The sequence below is a fragment of the Argiope bruennichi genome, chromosome X1 (assembly GCF_947563725.1).
Source record: "Argiope bruennichi chromosome X1, qqArgBrue1.1, whole genome shotgun sequence".
NCBI lineage: Eukaryota > Metazoa > Arthropoda > Arachnida > Araneae > Araneidae > Argiope > Argiope bruennichi.
Genome location: NC_079162.1, coordinates 102830708 through 102851510, shown reverse-complemented (window position 1 = coordinate 102851510; position 20803 = coordinate 102830708). Strand labels below are relative to the sequence as shown.

Here is a 20803-nt window from a genome sequence, read left to right as displayed (position 1 = left end):
CATAAAAGGGTTTATTAGACTCATAAAGGGTTAAATATCGTACTATCATTTTGGCAAAGAAAAATTTATTTTATCACTTGTCAAGTTATCTTTAACAGCTTGTAATACTATATTGGAAACTTCCTCCATTCAATACTCTGAGTATGATTTTTGATATCTTAAATTTCTAATGATGTTCCAAGAAATAACTAGTTTGTATTTTTTAAGAAACTTTTTTCTAAAATTAAACATTTTTGAAATTTATGCAGTTACCATAATTTAATATAATATTATTTCATATAGGTTTACAAAATTCTTTTAGTAACAAAGAAAATGTGGAATCGAATTGCATAGTTTCTATTTGCCAAATTTTTTGAAGAACTTACCTATTCTTTAAATGGAGCACTCAATTTACACAAATTATAAATATTTTTTTCCAAGAAATAAATCAAAAATCAGATTTTATAAAGGAATTTTTATTGATACATAAAAGCACAAATATTTATTTGTTTGAACAAAAAATACTATTGCTTTGCTACATGAAACAAAATTGAAATTTTAAAAATTTATATTGTGGAACAATAAAATCTTCAAATAAAAATATATCAATCATTTATGATTTTCAAAAATTGTGAACTTTAATCCTACAACATTAGAAGATGCTAAAAAAAAATCAAGATATTCAGAATACTTATTAAATATTTTCTAAATTAATATAAATTGTGAATGTTATTAAATTTAACATAAACATTCTTAAGAAGTGTTTTGTCTCTGAAAATTATGAAAGTGTAATGAAACAAATACTGTTCAATATTTTTGTGTAATACATCATGTTATTAATGCCTTTATGAAAAAAAAATGATCTTTTGAGCATATTAAAATAGGAATATTATAAAAATATTAGATATAGATTACGAATTTTTTTTTTTTTTTTTTAAAATAAATAACATGTTGAATTTATTTTGTACTACATTAAGAACTCGACAACTATTCTCAAAATTAGAAGCTACAATAAGATTAAAATACTCAGTTTGAATGCACAAAACCAAAGTAATACATTTATAACTGGCTTGTTAGAATAATAAATAGTTTTAGGTTTATTAAATCAAATATATATTTTTAAATTTTTACTATTATAAATGAATTTATTTATTAAAATTATTTAATTTATTAATTAAAAGATAGCATTTCATTTCAGGAACCAGGTGAAAGTGAAAACGAAAGAGAATTATTGATTTGATAAGAATAAATTGAAAAACTAATAATAATGCATTTTTTACTATTTAGAACTATTCACTCTTTTTATTACAATAACAATGAAAAATTTTTATACTCCAAGACAGATTAACTTGATAGTACTGTAAAAGTAATAAGTATCATAACAATTTCCATTCAGTAAAAAAGTCTTCATCTGAAAGAAAAAAATTTGAAAAGAATTTTGCACATTTGAAATTCTTTGAAATAAAAGTTCCTTTTTAAAGTGTTACTTAATTTCACAGGGAGGGGAGGGGAAGTTATTTCATCATCTCAGAATGCACTATCTGGCAGATTATCTCTCTATGGTGTTATAATTTTTTTTTTTTTTTAAGGTTTTGATTTTTAATACTCTTTCTTTTTGTATTATCCTACCAACTTCTTGAATACAACAACTTTAAAATCTGATTCTTTTTTCTTCTGTGTTTGCATTGCAGTTTTTGTATACATATATCACTTAACATTACAATAAGATATGAAAAAGGGATTATAAAACAAATATAACAAACTGGAAAAAAGTAAAATATTTTAATAATATTATGAATGCAACAAAATGCAAAATATTAAAAGGATAAAAACCTGTAATATTTCTTTTCTACAATTTTAAATTATTTCTGAAGCCTTACAATAGGCATAACAAATTTTCTGTAATAACACTTATTGGAAAAATAAATAAAATTAATTTGCTCTTAAGCCATTAAATAAAATTAAACATGCTTGTAAATTTCTTATTTTGTTCAACATGTTTAAAACTCTTTAGCATCCGACAATCAATTCTTCTAGTAAAAAAACCATGCATTAGTGAAAAACAACTCAGAAAGTCTTTTAGTTGGAAAACTTTTTCATCAAAATTTTCTATTTTAAACAAAGCGACTACACATAAAACTAAGAATGCTTGTGGAATGATTATAAACACATTGATGAAGCAAACCTTTGACTTCAAACTTGAAAATTTACAACCTTAAATTCAGACTCTCATGCAAAAACTAGAAATATACATGTTAAATTACAAAAGCTTGAATCAGTGTTCAAGGAACAGAAGCTAGAAATATGTATATTAAAATTGAGAAATCCTGAAGCAGTGTTCACAGTGCAGTTTTAGAAACTACAAGTATACACAATAAATTGTGAAGATTTGAATAAAAAATATGTAATAACCCTTAATGTAATATTTAAAAATCACCTTTTTTTTTTGACTTGGAAGACAAATCATTATAAATTTTAAAAATATGCGTGATCTGAGGCTGTATTAGCTCTTGCTACCTCATATGTCTCATATTTTGACAAAATGATATTAATTAAGGTATCACCTTGCTTGTAGTTTGCTTCCAATTTCTTTACAGGTTTTTCTTTTTCAAAGGGAATGTTCTTTGGGGTGTAATTTTTTCAAACTACTAGAAGTAGAAGCCACCTAGGAAAGGCATGTTTGAGACTTTTCTGCAGCTTTTATGGCTTCACATTTATGTTTTGATATTGACAAACCTTTAATGAATTCTTTACATTGTTCTTCAGAATATTCCAGAATTTCAGATGTAAAGCTCATTATTAAAGATGTTGCACTGGATTTTAAATTTTCTAGTGTTTCATGTTGAGGCTTCTCTTTAATGATTGCTTGTTTTTCTTTAATTCCCTTTTCAGTACTGGGAAAATTAGAAATCCCATTTTGTTGTAGATTAGAAAAAGGCCTTTCTTTTAAGCAAAATGCATGAATATGTTTATACATGTTATATTTGATAGTATAATTTGGGCATGTGCATGTAATTTTATGCAGGTATATATTGCAAGCCAAATTGCAATTATGTTCTGCATCAAGATTTTTTTACTGTAATTTTGTAGATTTCTCCCACTTCAGACAATGATGTGATTATCCAAGTATTTTCTGACTGAACAAATGTCTGGAAATGTTCTTTCAGCTTATCAGCAATTTTATGTGTTTTTCTACTTGCACACATTTTTTTAGTTAGTTTCCCCTTTGAATAGAAGTCAATCTATTTAATACTTTTAGCCTTAAATTTTTAAGTAAACCGTGTCCAATCGTCCCCCACATTTCCCTTGCAGATCACTATTGCATTTCAAATCTTTGAGCCATCTTTCCATAGTCATATTGGTATTGATTTTGGCATCAATGCGATAACAAGCTGCCCACTACTCTGTTTGGTTACAGTAATTTTTGATAAAATAACAACCAAAATTATATGTGTCGGCATCTGAAAAAATTTTAGATATAAATATATTTAATAAAGTTTTGAATGTGGCTTCTTCAGTTTCGTTAATCAGCTCATATAATCTATTTGAAATTTCAGGGATTTTTTTCATTTACTATTTTAGTTGCTCCAGATGTTAAACTTTTCTTTAGTGCTCTTTTTACATGCCAGTCACATAAAGCATAGAAGTTTGGTTTACTAAAAATAGAACACCAAGTATTATAGAAGGCTTTATAATCATCAGACATAAAAGCATTAACTTTTATGTCTAAAACCCAAGCTTTTACTTTTTGAAAAAAATATTTAAAAATTGTTTCATGTTGCCTGTTATTCCACAAAAAAGCAACAAGAAAGCCTTCCCAATTATCATCTTTAATTAGCAGACTGGTCAGTTGAATGTTGTATTTATTTGTACCATGAGTAGAGTCAATGCACAACACTTCATTTCCATATATTTTAAACAATTCCTCCAGGGCTTCATTCATAAAGCCCAAAATAAAATCCTCTTTTTCTAAATCAGGAAATTCAGAACTGCCTTCACCTGGTAATTTATACATTAATATTGGATTCTGATCCAATACTAACATTTCATATATCCATGCTTCATCAGAGAGAACATCATTTTCATTTCTAATGGTGTCTCCATTTATTTGATACTTTTTTACAATGTTTCTAATATCCTGAGCAGTTGTTACTGCCAAATGCTTAGTTGGAGAAGATATGCCTGCAATATTATTTAAAATATTTGAAATTCGGACTCCTGTAATCAATTGACCAGCTATCTTCTCCTTTTCTCTTTCACACAACCGAAAATGTTTTATTTCAAATATGTGTCCTACATACGTAGGAAAATATTTCACATGCAACTGGCCTGACTCTTTACAACTTTTTACAGATATGAAAGCTGGGCAATATGAATTTATTTTACATGATCCAGCCAACTTTATATGGCGAAGATCTTTGCTCTTAGAGCTGAAATCTCCACTACAGTGACATGTATACATTGTAGTGTGAGAAGAATACTGCTTTCAGGTTCTTATATAAGATGTTGAAGTCGTTAGTTCAGTTTCTGTCTTCCAGTTTTTGAAAACACTCTAAGAGTTGAAAGTTAAGCTTTCATTTGTTTTAAATAAATTAGGGTGATTTTTTAAATATGCATATATAGTTGACTTTTAATAAAAAAACACATTTTTGCATTCACCACAGGGAAATTTTCTTTGAAATTTGCATGAAAAATTTTCTCATGCCTCCTGCAACATTGAATGGAGGAAAAGGATTTTCTGCAGATGGAACAGAGGATTGGAATTCTGGATGTAACATGGATCTTCTTATGCTTTATAAGAGCAACAAATTCATTAAATATTTCTTCACAATGTGGGCATGAAAATGTTGATGCCGACTGGACTGGCAAAGGATTAGGTTCTGCGAATTCACAACTTGAACATTTATATTTATGATACAAAAATTTGTGAAATTTTTTTTCATGTTTTTAGTGATTACTCTTTGTCAAAAACTTCTTTTTGCAGATTTGACAGAGATATATGGGTGGTAATTGCACTAGCATTCGTTTAGGTACTTCTACTTGGTTTGCTGATGGAGAAACAATTGGCACTGGTGTAGATGCTCCTGTATAGTTTGCTGGTGGAGAAACAATTGGCATTGGAATAGATGCTTCGGCATGGTTTGCAACATTATGCTCAACTAGTTCCTATTTTTTTAGCATGATTCACAAACAATACATTTGTATTTCATGTATATTTTTCCATGCAAATTTTTCTCATGCCTTCGACAATTACTAATTGTTTGAAATGTCTTAGCACAAAACTGAAACACGATTTTTTCCCCCAGAGATATATTAATTAAATATTTTCTATCATTGTTCTAAATTAAATTTGAAACAATAAATTTGGGATGTTGAGCAACAAAGTCGTTTCCAAATGAAAATTCATCAACTTACATAGAAAAAATACAGCAGGATTAAAATGCTTGAGAAAAATGAGGGAGCAAAGAGTTAAGTTAGTTTAGAGGCATAGTTAAAATAGCTCACTGAAGTGTTTTTCCTCATTTGTTCCTCAAGTTATGCCAATGATTTGGTTGACAAATCTAAACCATATTCTCTTGTTGGGACAGAATTTTTCAGAATTTCATATAAAATACCATTATTATTTGATGTTAAATTCAGTTCAATAATACCGTATACTCATTTCACCACCAAATCTGTTGTTTTTCTCGAATTTTTATCTCTTTCTGCCTTCATGATGACGCGCGATTTCGCGTGAATTTCATTGACTCGGATCAAGGACCATTTTATCCATTCGCGGTCTTCTAGTAAACAAATACACAAGAACCGCTTCACACTTACAGTTTTTTTATGTCTTCACATTAGTATTATTCTCATGTTAGCATCCGTCGTTGACGGTTGTGTTAGTGAGAGTATGAGCGAAAGGGAAGATGAAGAGGGCGCGATGGACGCCCAAGATAGCGGAATAAATTTAATCACGGCACGAGAGCAATTTGCTCACTGCCAAAGACTCACAGACCTACTCCTACAAATCCAACACATCCAAAGAGAGATGACAGTCTTAGACTCGCAACTACAGATGCTCTACAAACAGCCCCCAGGAGAGGCATTACAGGAAATAACCAACCAAAAAATAATCGACTACCAAGCCAAGCTCCAGGAATGGGACCGCCTAATAGGTGAGTCCAAAAATACTTTTTGCCCGATAGAGTGGTGCACTCTGCACATTTCTGATTCAATCCCCCCCCCCCAAATACAAAACCACATTCACCTATAAAAACTCTGAATTCAAACTAGTAGCTCCAGCTTCAAAAAAATTAGCTAGAATCATAACACTCGCAGGAAAGAACGAATGGATAACCTATTACATAAGTATTATGTCATTACGTCAGTTAGTACGACAGTGTGCTATTACTCGCTTTGTTTACTACTCGCTAACCATCCACAGTAAGGTAAGAAACCTCGATTTTTCTTTCCAAATTAATGCTAACTATCATTGAGCTATCACTAAGTTCTCAATTCTTGAAAGCTGAAGTTCTAGAAGTTCACTAGATTATTTAGTTTAATTATAATACATGAACCAAAATATAGGATGTAACATTTAACTAAATAATGGACACAGTTGCTAGTCATCTGTAGTATTTATGAAAATATATTTCTTTGCTTTATCTAATCCATAAAAAGAACTCTTAGTGATAGTTAATAAATATTTTATATTTTTTTATTTACTAAACTTTAATAATAACAATAACATTCTATTATATATCTATCGCAATCAACTTTTCTATTATCATTATTTAATACAGCATTAGAACATGAATACTTTTAAAACTTAATTTACAAACAAATCTTAATTTTGCAGGGAAAAAAAATCTCAATGACAATTCAGTTTCTCCATTGGTGTATTGTATCTAATTATTAAAAAAATTTAGTATTGCAGCTTTATTAGAAACAAAACATATATTTCATCACTTCAAAAAATTTATTTGACTTTAAGAGGCAGAATAAACTTACGTAATGCAATGTATTAAAAGAATACAAAGAAAATAGTTATTTCCATTTTTTATCAGTACAAAAATGTATTCTTTTGTATGAGAAGAAATATTATATTTCAATAATTTTATATTATTGTCTAGTAAAAAAATGAACACATAATAAGTTTGGATGGACACTCTAGACACAAAGCTGTAGCAAGTCTGAAAAGTCAAGGAAACAAACTAACCACGAATGAAAGTATTTTCATGAAAATTTGTTTTAAATATTTATATATAAGTTGATTTTTGTGAGGTTAAGAAAATGATATATTTGTTTTATTAGGTTTGCTTGGAAATCATAAAGGAAACCAAGGTATGAATGGCTGCTAAGCACAGGGCCGGCAATCTGGGGTGTGTGGCGGATGCTATGCACTGGGGCCAGTAAATTGAAGGGTTCCAACATGATTAAGAACTAAAATAATGTTCTGAATGGTAACAGTGGGATGGAAACAATAGAGAAAGAAATTTAACTGGAACAATCAATAGTTTTTGAATTGTACAAAGTTTACAGGTACATTATAGTCTAGTGTCAGTGTGTAACATATTATAAATATAAAGTTCTGTCATTTACCACAGCTACTAAGTTAAATTGCATATATTACTTGGATAATAAATATTATAAAATATTTAATATTTTTAGATCTAATTATATCCATGCCAAGGAAGTATCCCTCTGGGTGTTGGTTTCAAAAAAGAAGAATAGCTAAATTTAAAAAAGTCATGTGTAGGCCTGTTTTCATGTCTGCAGAGTAATTCTGTCAATGAAATTGCTTCGAATTCAGAAGTTACAATTTAAGCTTCAACTGGTGAAGAAAGTTCTTGCAATCAAAGTGTAGAAACTGCAAAAATCTTTGAAGAACCATATTTTTGTGCAAATATGATTGAATCAGAAAATAAAGATGAAAATGGCAATAACAAATGTGATCAAGGGTATATAAGTAATTCATTTTATGACCAAGCATTATACCTAATAAGTTTAAGATGTTTTTTGTTAAAAAAGACGTGTGCAACACAAAGGAGTTCTTGCTAAGAATGCTGAAAGTAGATCATTTTCCACTACTTACTACTTTTTTAAAAAGTACCAAATGGTGAAATACAACTTCACAGCTGGTTGATTTTATTCAAAATCTAAGACTTAGTATTTTGTTTTTATCAAACTTAAAAACTCGCCCTCATCTCTCTGATATAGATCCTTAATATTCTGAATTTTTCTTTTATAGGCCAACCAGATAACTGAATAGAAAGGTAAATTATCTATATTATGCAAGACTAAAAATTTTACCATTGATAACCTTTTTTCAAAAATTGTTTTAAGCATGGGTATTTTCTGGTTTATGCTCAACTTCTTTAATCTTTAGTAGCAAACAAAAGCAAATCAAATTTGCTCATTATATATGTAAATTTATTCATATTTGTTATGATTTCATTTGTTTCTCATATGATCTTTGATTTAAATTGTTTTATGAAGAAGTACTATTTTTCTTTTCACTTACTGAAAAATTTAATAAAATTTAAAATTGATTATATGAATCTGCTATTTTTACTAATTGCATATGAATCTGCTATTTTTAGAAATGAAAATTAATTTAGTTTGGAATCTGGAGGTTTACTGTTTAAAGTTTATTTATTTATTTTTGCAAGGCAATTCTTGAAGGCTGACATTCATAAGCCTTATTAAGATTTTTTTTGTCTTTATTTTTATCATATTTGTATTTCCTAAAAAGCTCACATTCATTTTTGTTTCTGAGGGTTTATTTGCATTGAAATGGAGACATTATTCTAAATCCTTTGTTGTTGTAAGGAAAACTGTTAAATTTATGATACTTGCCACTAATTTCCCACCTGAAATTTGATGGATTGTGTTCTGTATTCAAAAGTAAACTTTCTGAATTTTTCTCTATTTCGAACATTTTAGAATTTATTAAACATATTGCAGCTTATCTGAAATTAGTTGATAGACATTCCTGCTTGCATTTTTGTGATGATTAAAGCTGTTCACACACACATACACACAAAGCCCATCGATTGAAATGATTAACAGAAATTCAATTCCACACTGCAAAGCTTCTTTTATTTATTTTTCTATTTTTGTCAAAGAGTTTACTAATATTTCACTTGAATATTTTCTGCCCATTGTTAGATATATGGATAAGATGAATATTACTGGAAAATCTATAAAAATTAACAGCATGCATTAATGGCTGCCGATGCCATTGCATATTTAGACAATTCAGTGTTTTAAAATTGAGCGTTTATTTGACAAAATTAACACTGGTTTTACAATCAAAAGCCTCAAGACACCCTAAAAATTAATTCTTCCTTGACAACAAAATTTGTTTTTGAACAGTATTATCAACATTAGATTTCTTTGAGCATTTAGTGTAACAAAATTTCATTTTTTTTCTAGATTTAACTGAATGCATACTATCGTTTTCCATATTGAGACTAAAATATCTACCTGTGATAAACTTTTGAGACATCCTAATTTTTGGTTTATTCTGGAATCTATGGCAGCCAAATAATTCCACTGCCTATTGTTTCTAAATTATTTATGTTTTAAAATGTCTTCTTTCTGCTGCTTGTAAAATCAGTTATTTAGCCTGTAGTTTTTATGTTATCACTGATTCAAATTGGGATGTTCAAGAGTTTTTTTTTCTGTTATTTTAATTGTCTTTAAATATTAAAATAATTGTTATGAATTATTATTACTTTGAGTTAGGAAGATTAGTAATCCTTAAATTTACCATTTAAAATTAGGATATGTTGTTATTTATGTTAATATTTTAAGTTTGTTATGTTTGATATGTTAATATTTTAAGTTTGTCATGTTATGTTTGATATGTTAATATTTTAAGTTTGCACCTGATATTCTAATTGTGATAATTAAATTATATGAATTTTTTTTAAATATGTTATAAATATTGCAACTGATTATTTTTTTTAAACTAAAATGAAAACTTTCCATTTTTGAGACATTAATAATACTACAATTTAAAACATATGTATAGTAAAAATCTTTTTGAATATTTTTTTTTTGTTGGTTATTTTTAAGATTTGCTGAATTAACTGTCATGTTAATTGTGCCATGAAACCCCCAAATTTTGATGACTAAATAGTTGTGAAGTCTTGTCATTGTGTGTAGAATTAGAAGTATGAAATTAATAGGAAATTAAATGCCCAAGTTGGTATTCTAGCCCATGTATGTTTTTTTTAATTCTTATTTTGCTTGTAAAATTTTTTTATAATCCTTATTATAAATTGTGATATTTTTTGGTACTCAACAATTCATTAAAAACTGTGATTGGCTTATCTGCGAGCAGTAATTTGTTTGAACTTTTCTGTTTTTCTCATGCTGAAATTGTCGGAAGTAAGACATTCAAAATCTTTCTCTGTAATTGAAACTATTGAACTCAAATTTTTGATGCATGCCACTTAATTGTCTTTTTTTTTTTTTTTGGCAATACATTTTATATTTGTGAGAAATTTTCATTCCTTGTTTGACCCAGTTTTGTATTACTACTTCTGATGATATTCATATACTTTTACAGTAAGATTTATGCAGTATATTTCCAGATATCTCACATTTATCAATAATTAAACTTTTTGTTTAAATTATTAAATTTTTTTAAATATAATGTTATAGATATTGCAACTGATTATTTTTTTAAAAATAAAATGAAAAGTTTCCATTTTTAAAATGTTAATAATATTACAATTTAAAATATAATAATAGTGATAATCTGTTTGAATATTTTTTGTTTGTTTGTTGTTTTTAAGATTTGATGAATTAACTCTCGTGTTTATTGTGCCATGAACCTAATTGTGTCTATATTTTTATGACTAAATGGTTGTGAAGACTTTATATATTTCAAAAATGCTTCACTATATTATAGTTGATACACATAAACATGCATCATATACAAAAACAGTTATTTAGCATTGTAAATATGATTAATTTATTTTTAAAAATTAAATCTGAGCTTAGATGTTTCCACTGTTTAAATGATAATGATATTGAATAGATTGAAACTGTTTAGTTGTTTAATTAACTTATGAAAGAATTCAATATTTTCTTAATTATATTTTTTGTCTAGAAAAAAAAAAGTGTGTGCACTTTAATTTATTTATATTTACTTTCAGAATAAAATGCTTCATATTTCTATCCTTGCAGGCCTAATGATATTGAAATTGTGCATTCTCTACATGATTTGAGGCTAAAATATGCAAAAATGGTAAGCATTTTAGAAATTTTTTTAGGCATATTATATATATTTTTTTCTACACCAGAAAGTATATCATTGCTTAATTACATCATAAAATTATTTTTTGTTTAAAATTATTTGTTTTAAAAAAATGTTTTCCCAATTATATATCATGCTCGGATAGGGGGAGGACTTATCGCATTGCTCTTAGTTGAGCTATTTAAATGATAAGAAAATGAATTGTTATATTAACCAATTTATTCTTTCTAACCTGGGCATAAAAAATGTGAAATTTAAGCATCTCTTTTGTATTTTTGAAAATTGCATCCTTGTTTGATGATACTGAACATTTTAGTGAATAGTTTATTAAAATTCTTACTTCCAAATATTAAAAATTCCAAACTGCTTGAGTAAGCTTTTTAAGTTAAGCTAAATAAAATAATTGTGTAAATAATTTTTTTTTTAATGCCTATTACTACATACATGAATTATAAATTTTTTTTCATAAAAGAAATTTCAAACATATTTTTTCTTTAAAAAAAATGTGAGTAACTTATCTTTATTTATTTTTGTGAGTAATTTATTATAAAGAATGATTCTAAATTGAGTTGAATGTTATGTGTTTGCATTATTTGAAAATTAAAGTTCAATTTTTTGTATGTATTCATCTGTTTTTCACCATATTGATTTTTCATATTTTAGTGCATATAATATATTTTAAGATATATTTATCTGTATATTTTATGTTCCATTGAATTGATTTGTATGTATTTATTTTATTGTGATGACTTTTAAATAATTTTACATTTCAAGCAGGATTCTTAATTATTTGCCTAGAGCTATTATTTTGCCTTTTCCATTGTATAAGAGAGTTCTAATTCCTGTTTTATATACCAGGGTTTAGATTATGTACCTCAGTTCTTATAATTGTACTGTCTATTTATTATGATTTCAGTGCTTGTAATTTTACTTAAAAAAATATATATATTTAGTTTATGCAAGTTTTGTTGTCAGTACTCAGTAGAATAAATTCTGTGTATGAACTATTGCACATTAACATCTTTAAAGTGTACTTATTTTGTAAAAATAATTTAGCATCCTATGAAAGCATTCTTTACTCATATATATTGCCACATGGTTCACTCTTTAGATCTGTAATCTTAAAAAGAAATGTAAAAATTTAGTTTTTGTATTGTAGAATTATTGTTAATAAAATATCATAAATAACAGAATCAGTTCTCAGACTACACTTCTTATTGTTGCAATTTCCTTTTGCATGAAGAGTTTTAAAGTTTTATAACTACTCTGTATTGAAAATTTAGTAAAAATGGCAACAAATTTCTACTTTGAAATCAGGGATTCTCTTAGAAAAAAAAAATTATAAAATATTTTATTCTTTGCAAAGTTTTAAATTTTATTGTGAAGCCTTTTTCCATAAGTGTGCAGGATTGTTTATGAAAAATTCCTTATTTGATGCAATTATAATTCCTTCCGCAATCCTATTTCATTACTTGGTAGAAATGTTTTACACTTGGGTTTTTGAATTAATACAATTAACTTAATACACATTTAATTGAATGTTACACATGCATGGGCATGTAACAATGAAACATTAGCAAAGAATAGTAGAACTTTATTAACTACAGGCATGCATATGCTTCACCATCTCAGAAGACATGAATGTCCATTTCAGTGACATATATTTGCTATAGAAATTATCTGAAACCGATTCTTATTCAGATGGAAAATCTGGTTTCTCTCAAAATGAATTCCTGACTGTGAAGAGGAGCTCAAAATCAAATGTACTTAATATCTATCTTCCAAAACGAGTGAGGTCAAAAAGATGCAAAAAATAGGAAAGTGTAGGCTGCAGTTTCCTTCTGATATTCTTTAGAAAGGCGACAACAAAACAATATGTTGAAAGAAATGCCTGAACTGCATTCATCTGAATTTAGCCATGTAACTTTTTAGAATTTTCCAACTTCACGAATACTCTGCATTAATGAAAATATTCTGCATTTCATATAACATTGTGCAGACACAAAAGCTTGTCAACTCTTGCATGCTATACAGCTTTGGGATGAATTAAAAGCTCTTTTTTTCCTAAAAGTATTTAAAAAAAATTTATGTTGCATGACGAACTTTTTTTCACGAAATAGTTATTCAGAGTAGAATGAGAAAAATCTTAAAATATTTACTGTTTGATCTGAAGTTAACAAAATCTAAAGTACTTCAGACAGATCGATTTGTACTGATATTAGAGATTTTGAGCATGCTTATTCAATTTTCTTTCTTTCTTTTTTTTAAGAGCAGTTTAAAGCATAATTGTAGATGAGCAAACATTTAAAGCATTGGTGAACAATACATGTAGGGAAACCCTAATGAATTCTCGATTAAATTTTGGATGGTAGCTGATGTTCATTCAAAATATGTGTTGATTGTCTTTCTGTAATCAGAAAAAATAAATCAGACATTAGTGAGTTTGTGATTTGGCAGATCTGTTTCTTATTATTGAATAAAACATTACAATTGACATTTTTTTCTAACCAAAGCACTGCAAATTAAAGGTTTTATTTTTACTGTGAAGCTTAGAATATAAGAAGTACTGAGATTATTTTTGATTGAAAAAGGAGAACTGCACTTAATTAATATTCTCAAACATGATAATTTAGCTCTAACAGCATAACAAAGAAAAAAAAATGCAATACAAATATAAAAATTAATAGCTAAATATAATTTAAAATCATATTTTAGCAAACTAGTCTTGAAAAAAGTTTGGTTTTGGATAATTTAATGAGAGCTATCAAAATGATTACTGCTAGTCTTTTTAGATATACAGATTATACTGCCTTTGTAGTGTTAGATTTTGTTTTATTCCTTGTTCTTTATATTTGTCTAAAATAATTTTTTCTGGAGTTTTAAAATGAGACATCTTGCGACTTCTGTTTATTCTAGCGCCATCCTTAAACACTAACTTCTTCCATACTATTAAATAATTCATCTGCATAATGCTGACAAATTACAAGTACTCTGCTCAAACCATACATTAATCTCTTACAAATATTTAATCCATTATGCATTCTTATTGTCAGAACTTCCTGACAGCCAAAATTTCTTTTGCAAATCTGAATGGTGAAAATCTGATTTTGAGATTTGTTTCCTTCCTTTTAAACTAAGAAGAATTCTCTCTAATCTCTTGACATAGTGTGTTGTGGCTCAATTAAATTGCAACTTAAAGTTACTGAATTATTCTCAAATAAACTTATACAACCACCTTGTACTACATGTACTTCCGTGATTCCCATGCAGAGTTCTGAACGTATCTTTTGTTTCTAATCTGTGAATCTCGTTTTCGACTCTGCATTTTAAAATAAAGTGTACTGTTTGGACTCTGCAAAAGCTTGTTTTAACTGGGCTTTAAATTTGAATGTACTTCAAAATTATTTATTTCACAGCTTTATCACAATGTCTTTACATTCCTCTAAAAGTTCATTTAAGTTTCTCTTGATTTTAATTCTATTTGCCTTAATTGTGCACCATTCCAAATTGGTTTTATAGAGCCTTGAATTGTATCCTGATTTTTCCTTAACATTGTACAGATTCAAATAAAAAATTTATTCTTGTATTCAGTACGGACACCTACTCTACAGGCTTTTATGAGTCTTCCTTAAAATTCTTAAAAATTACATTGGTAGGTGGAATTTTTTATTCGAAATTTTCTATAAGTAGGGAGTTGTATTAATCTTTGTTATAGTACTATGCAATAGTAGTATTCTAAATGTTTTCCTTATGTTTTAATATCATCATAGTGTGTTCAAATAAAAAATGAAATGTTGTAATTATTCTTTACCCTCTGTTTAAGCCCCCTCCCCCTTTTTGAGCATAATTCCTTGAATCTGAAATTTTAATTTTTTAATGAATTGTAGTTTCCCCCCCCCTCCTCCTTTTCCTACTAAACAGAGGATTTTGTCCTATTTAAATAATGGTCACAGATGGGCACTATTGTAATGTAAACTGTTGAATTTGCTGAAATTTTCATTCTTGCTGTTGGTTTCATGTGTATTATTTTAAAGCAGTATATTTTATATAAGCTTTCTCTTCTTATTTGATCTGATATTTGTCTCTCACCTTCATACAATGCTTGTATTCAACAATTTTAAAACTTTATTAAGCATATTATGATGCATCTGAAATTTGTTGATAGAATTTTCTATAATGAATAATGTAACAATTTTTAATCCATTTTTATGCACCATTTTCATAATTCTATATTTCTGATACAGAAAAATTTTGTTCGCATCAACTTTATTTCCATGAGTACACTGCAAGAAAATTTCATTTTCTTCAATTCTTTTTTAGACTGAAATCAAAAATCTAAAGATGATCCGGGAATGAAAAATCTACCAGTAGTAAGGTTTTTGAAATGATGTTATGCATGTTGTATTTTTTTTTGGGGGGGGGGTTCTATTAACTTCTGGTTTGAATAATTACAAAATAAATTAGTTGTATTTCTTGCTTTCTGAAATATTTTCATGTTTGTCCATTATTTAGTTCTTTGTTGTTTGCAAAAGTAGCTACTGTTTCTGATGCTAGTATTGTAATTTTGTCATTGATCTTGACTGAAATTGTTATAACATGAAACTAATTTCCTGTTTTCTTATAATGAAATTAAATAAATGGCTTTCTAATTTAAAATAAATGCTATCTATAGTTACCATTTAACTTTTAGGAAATATAAAGCAAAAGGATTAATTTATTATACTGTAATAATATTTAAAGTGTTTCCTTTATGCTCTAATTTCTTCATTTTTTTGTTCAATAAGATGCCTGAAACTAATAGAACTACAGAAGTTGCTTTGTTAATCCTCTTAGTAATTATTTTTCAAAATGATAGTTGTTCAAATGTGAAATTTTTATAAACTTTTTTTTATGTTTTTTGAATATTTTTCTATTCAGGTATCCATTTAAAATGTAATTGAATTTAATCATTAAAAGACATTGATTTTAGGTTGTTACCTTATTTATATTAAATTGGTCACAGGGAGGCATACTAAATCTCATTAAATATTTAAGTTTAGAATTTTCTTAAATTTTAAATACATACCACTGATTTTTTAAATGCAGTATATTTTATAATTTGCAAAAACTTTCTCTTCTTACTTAGTCAACTTGTGATTAACTTTGGCTATTCAAGAAATGTTCATATTCCGTGTCAGTAAAATTTATTATTATTATAAGATGCAACTTTATTTATTGATTTTTGTATGTGAATATTGTTAATTTTTATTCTGCTGGTTTATACCTATATTTGTCTTTATTCAAAGCTTTTTATGCTGTAATTTTCTAAAAATAAACGTAGGAATGCAAATAATGTCTCCAGACATTTTATTGCTTGTTATATAATGTTTAATATGATTTCAGCAAATTCAAAATATACCAGACTGTAGCTATTTGTATAATGAATGAGTATAAACAAACCATGAGATAAATTTTTAAAATGCAAGTAATTAATTCTCTCTGGATTAAATTTTATTATTTTGAATTCTCTCTAGATTAAATTTTATTAATGCATACATGTATTAAATCAAACTAGAATGGACTGACCTAGATCTTATATTTATAATGCATTACAGTAAAATTTTCATGACATCCTAAGACATAATTTTATCCCAGAAATGTCCATTCATTCTTAGGATTCATTTTTATGTTACATTTCGTAAAAAATTTTAATGTCTTTAATCTTGCTGATTATATTATTTTACTAAGGACTTTGAAATCATGCATAGCATTAGGCATTAACAAGAAACCCTTATGTGTGTTTAAAACATATCAGCAGGGTCTTGAATCCAAAATTTGTTTCTCCCTATCTTTCTACTACCATGCCTAATTTAATGCTACATCAATGATTGCACTAAATACCATTTTTGCATTTTCCTGAAACAATATAGTTAGCACACATCTATAACTCTGTATAACATATTAACTACTTTCAAATTATTGATTTTTCCAAATTTTTATATAATACGTAATAATTTATAATGCTGCTAATAGTTAAAAAATACTACTATTATGGAATGGCTTTTACCAATTTTATGTTCTAAAATACACTTTAAACATTTACGCAGGTGATTTTGACTGGATATTTAGAATGTACCATTGTTGCTTAATTGGTTTGCTTCAGCGTTTATTTTGAGGGGATGCTACATTAGGAAGCCATTGCTAATGCTTTAAAGAACTTTAATAGGAATTTTAATTTCATAAAATGATTTTTTTTTTAAAAATTTTAAACCTTGTAACCTTCTTCTTTCTTTCTAGGAAATAAATATTTTGCAGAATTGTCCTTATAAAGATGTAAAGAAGGATTATAAGCCTTTTTGCCACTTCCTTGAAAGACTTGGTATTTTACTATTTATTTATTTATGTTTGGAAGTTGAGAATTGTTTTCTCTTTGGCAAATTCTTCATGTGGAGGAAAGTTATATGTAATATAATATATAGTTAATTTGTTATCAGGAGGGGCATGTAAACTGGATTATTTTTGTTATGAAGCATTCATGACTTTGTTGCTTCTGCTACCAGAATTGCAAGGTATATGCATAAACTATCTATATTTGAACTAAATTATGTATAATTTAGTATGGTAATTCATCATACTATTATCTTTCTCTTAGATACGTCTTAATTGCACCTGGGAAACAATTTTAATATTCTAGAACTTTTTTAAAGTAAAAGAATGACTTTCATTATGCCTCCTCTCTTTATTCTTGTGTTTCAACTCACATTCTATAACTCATTACTAATTTTTGAAATCCATATTACATCATTGAAAGTCTTCTTAACCCAAAAAAACCTTAGTAACAATCAGAGTTTTATTCCACTGTACCTAGAAGTGTCAAAATATTCCTTTATTTAATAGCTGCTGAGCAGGCTCTTGATATTTCTCTGTATAATTTTAATCTTTATATTTATGAGACTAAATGTATTATAAAATGTTTCTATTTCAGATTGTGCTTTTGGATGTAACTTAATCACTTTTTAATGTATTCTTAATATTGGAACAGAGGTAATTAATAAATTAAATTTTGCCTGAAACACTTGATGGTAGCTTGCATTAAATGTGCTGTTTGTCTATATTTTGTAAAAGCCCAAACAGTATATATACATTCTTGTTATTTTAATTCTTAAATATCTTTCTTCATTCTGCCAAATTTTTTAGGCTACAAAAAAATTATTTCTTTTATTCTTACTTTGAATGAAATTAGTGAATTATATTTTAAAATATATCAAAATAGTTATCTTCAGAAATTTCTGATATCTTTTGTTTATTATTTGGCACATACTTAATTTTTTTTGTAGTTCAATAATAATAGTGTCTATTAAAAATATTTTTGTGAAGTTCAAATTAAAATATTGCACTTTTAATGGATTCCCTTTATGATGATCAAAAAGTTCTGGTATTTATTGTATGATGAGAGACTGAGTGCAAATTGAACTTTTTTGGTGATATTCTTTCAAAGTGAATAAATACCTTGGGGAATCACCATTATGGAGATGCAAATGAGGATTACAAGCTACATAGAAACTTTCATTAATTATATTCTTCTTCCATGTTCTTTTAAAGCCTAAATATTGTATATAAATTCTTAATGGGCAATAAGTTTTGGATGCTGTGTATGGCATTTCATAATTTTGTGTATATTTAAATTAAGTATTCATGATGAGAAAATTAAGAAAGGTATGGTCAGATTGTTGAGATTGGTGCATTTTTTTTTAATTATCTGACATATGCACTTATTAAAATGATTGTGAAAAATTAAATTTTTTTTCTATATATATTATATAATCTATTTTCATTATTTAATAAATATTTTTATTAATAAATTCTTCTATGATCTGTTTTAATATCATTTCTAGATTACATGTTTGGGACATTAAACAACTAATCTAAATATTTAATGCTGTAGAGTTTTTGTGATTCTTGTTGGCAGTATTGATTTCAAGTAAATATCTGGTTGAACCCTGGTTGTTTTTTTAATAATACTGTATTTTAAATGTTTCATATTTATTTCATATTCAGACTTTGTAAATATTTTTGGCATTTTTAAGTTGGGAAGAAATGTTATTTATCAAATCTTAATTATTTTTTTATAAAAAAGTAGCTAAGCACTAAGAAAATAGATTTCATAATTTTTTCTCTTTTTTTGTTTCAATATTATTTTTCTTTAGTGAGAAACTCATGTATGCTTGAAAATTTGTAAATGAGGTTTGCATTCTTGAGATTTTTCAGAATTCCTCTTTTTCTCTATTCATCATATTATTTACTTTTTCAATCATTCGAAGTTGGTGGCTTAAACGTGTAAAGTTTGATCACAAATTTGTATGAATTGTTTATATAGTTTCATTTTTCCCTTCTCAAAATATGAAATTTTGTAGTCATGCCACTGATTATTAATGTGTGATTATTTTGATGAATTATAAATCAGATAAAATAAAAAAAATGTAAAAGTATTTTTTAAATTTCATCATGTTTATGCATGTCAAAACACTTTTATTACAAGAATAATTACACATTTAGAAATGAAAGTACTTTATAAAATTGTTCATTGCCCATTACTTATCCAAGATGGAACAAAAATGCGAGTCAGTATTAACTGTAGAGCAGCTTTATATTTTTGATCTAATGGCATTGTGGAAAAATGATCAAAAATTAAATTGTTGTTAGAAAGTGCATATATAAATTGCAGTCCCAGTGTGATTGTTATTATTTTCAATATATATTATAAAAAATAATATATATTGAAGACTAATTTCCTTCATATAACGTGTCTGAGCTCAAAAAAATTCACTACAGTGCCTTGCAGATAAATTGTATTGTTGCACTACTCATTCTATGATGGAGTGAAGAATTTGTGTTAATTTTTAAAATCTACATGATAAATTTGACAGCACTTTTGATAAATACAAAGAAGAAAATTCATTTGACATGAACAAGGAATGATAAATATGAATAATATAATATTTTTAACATATAGGCTTAATAAATCTGTTGTCAATTTTTAAAATTAGTAAAGCAAAATAGCATTGTTAATATGTAAAACATTTCTCAATGATGAATCAGAAAGAAACTATTCATGTATATATTGCTTCGGTTTTTTAATTTAACCCTTTGCACTCCTATATCAAGTATAACTTACGATATTCTGAAAAATACGTCGTTTTCATTTCTTGTTAGATAATGATTAAAATAGAAGTCTTTTAATAGCAAAAACTTTGACATTACTTTTTTGGAATAATAACAAACATATAACTATATTTTTCAATGTCCAAAACACATTAAAAAAATTATCGCACTCATATGCATATTTATGTACCTCATTACTTTTTGGCGTGTAAAGGATTGATTCTGACTACATTCAGTGTATCAGAATTTTAATTTCACATTAAAAAGCTAGCTCCATACTAGTTAGGACTGATATTAAATTTTTATCAATATTTTTATTTTTAAGTATTATTTAGATGCTATTTGTGATGCATTCTTAATCATATTTAAATTGAGGGGTCCTTTATTTTGATGAATGCTAGTTAACTTGTATTAAAGTTATTTAAATAT

General features: G+C 26.9%; 2 protein-coding genes across 13 annotated transcripts in view; one reads left to right on the top strand and one right to left on the bottom strand.

The window, feature by feature from the left end:
- Nucleotides 1-3413: 3413 nt before the first annotated feature.
- Nucleotides 3414-4509, bottom strand: LOC129959153 (uncharacterized). The gene has a single exon (XM_056071978.1). The coding sequence runs from the start codon at nucleotides 4439-4441 to the stop codon at nucleotides 3533-3535; it is 909 nt and encodes a 302-aa protein (XP_055927953.1). The 5' UTR covers nucleotides 4442-4509; the 3' UTR covers nucleotides 3414-3532.
- A 1259-nt stretch (nucleotides 4510-5768) lies between these two features.
- Nucleotides 5769-20803, top strand: part of LOC129958597 (uncharacterized) — a 45277-nt gene continuing 30242 nt past the window's right edge. For 2 of the 12 annotated variants that reach the window (XM_056071183.1, XM_056071185.1), the window contains exons 1-3: nucleotides 5769-6137; nucleotides 11164-11224; nucleotides 17510-17591. In XM_056071183.1, the coding sequence (XP_055927158.1) occupies nucleotides 6121-6137; nucleotides 11164-11224; nucleotides 17510-17591 (160 nt within the window). In that variant the 5' untranslated portion in view covers nucleotides 5769-6120. Of the gene's footprint in view, nucleotides 6138-6210; nucleotides 6411-7275; nucleotides 7504-8210; nucleotides 8238-11132; nucleotides 11225-15553; nucleotides 15604-17509; nucleotides 20795-20803 lie in introns of those variants that run through there. The other 10 variants (XR_008783262.1, XR_008783256.1, XR_008783258.1 and 7 more) reach the window with 10 other exon arrangements.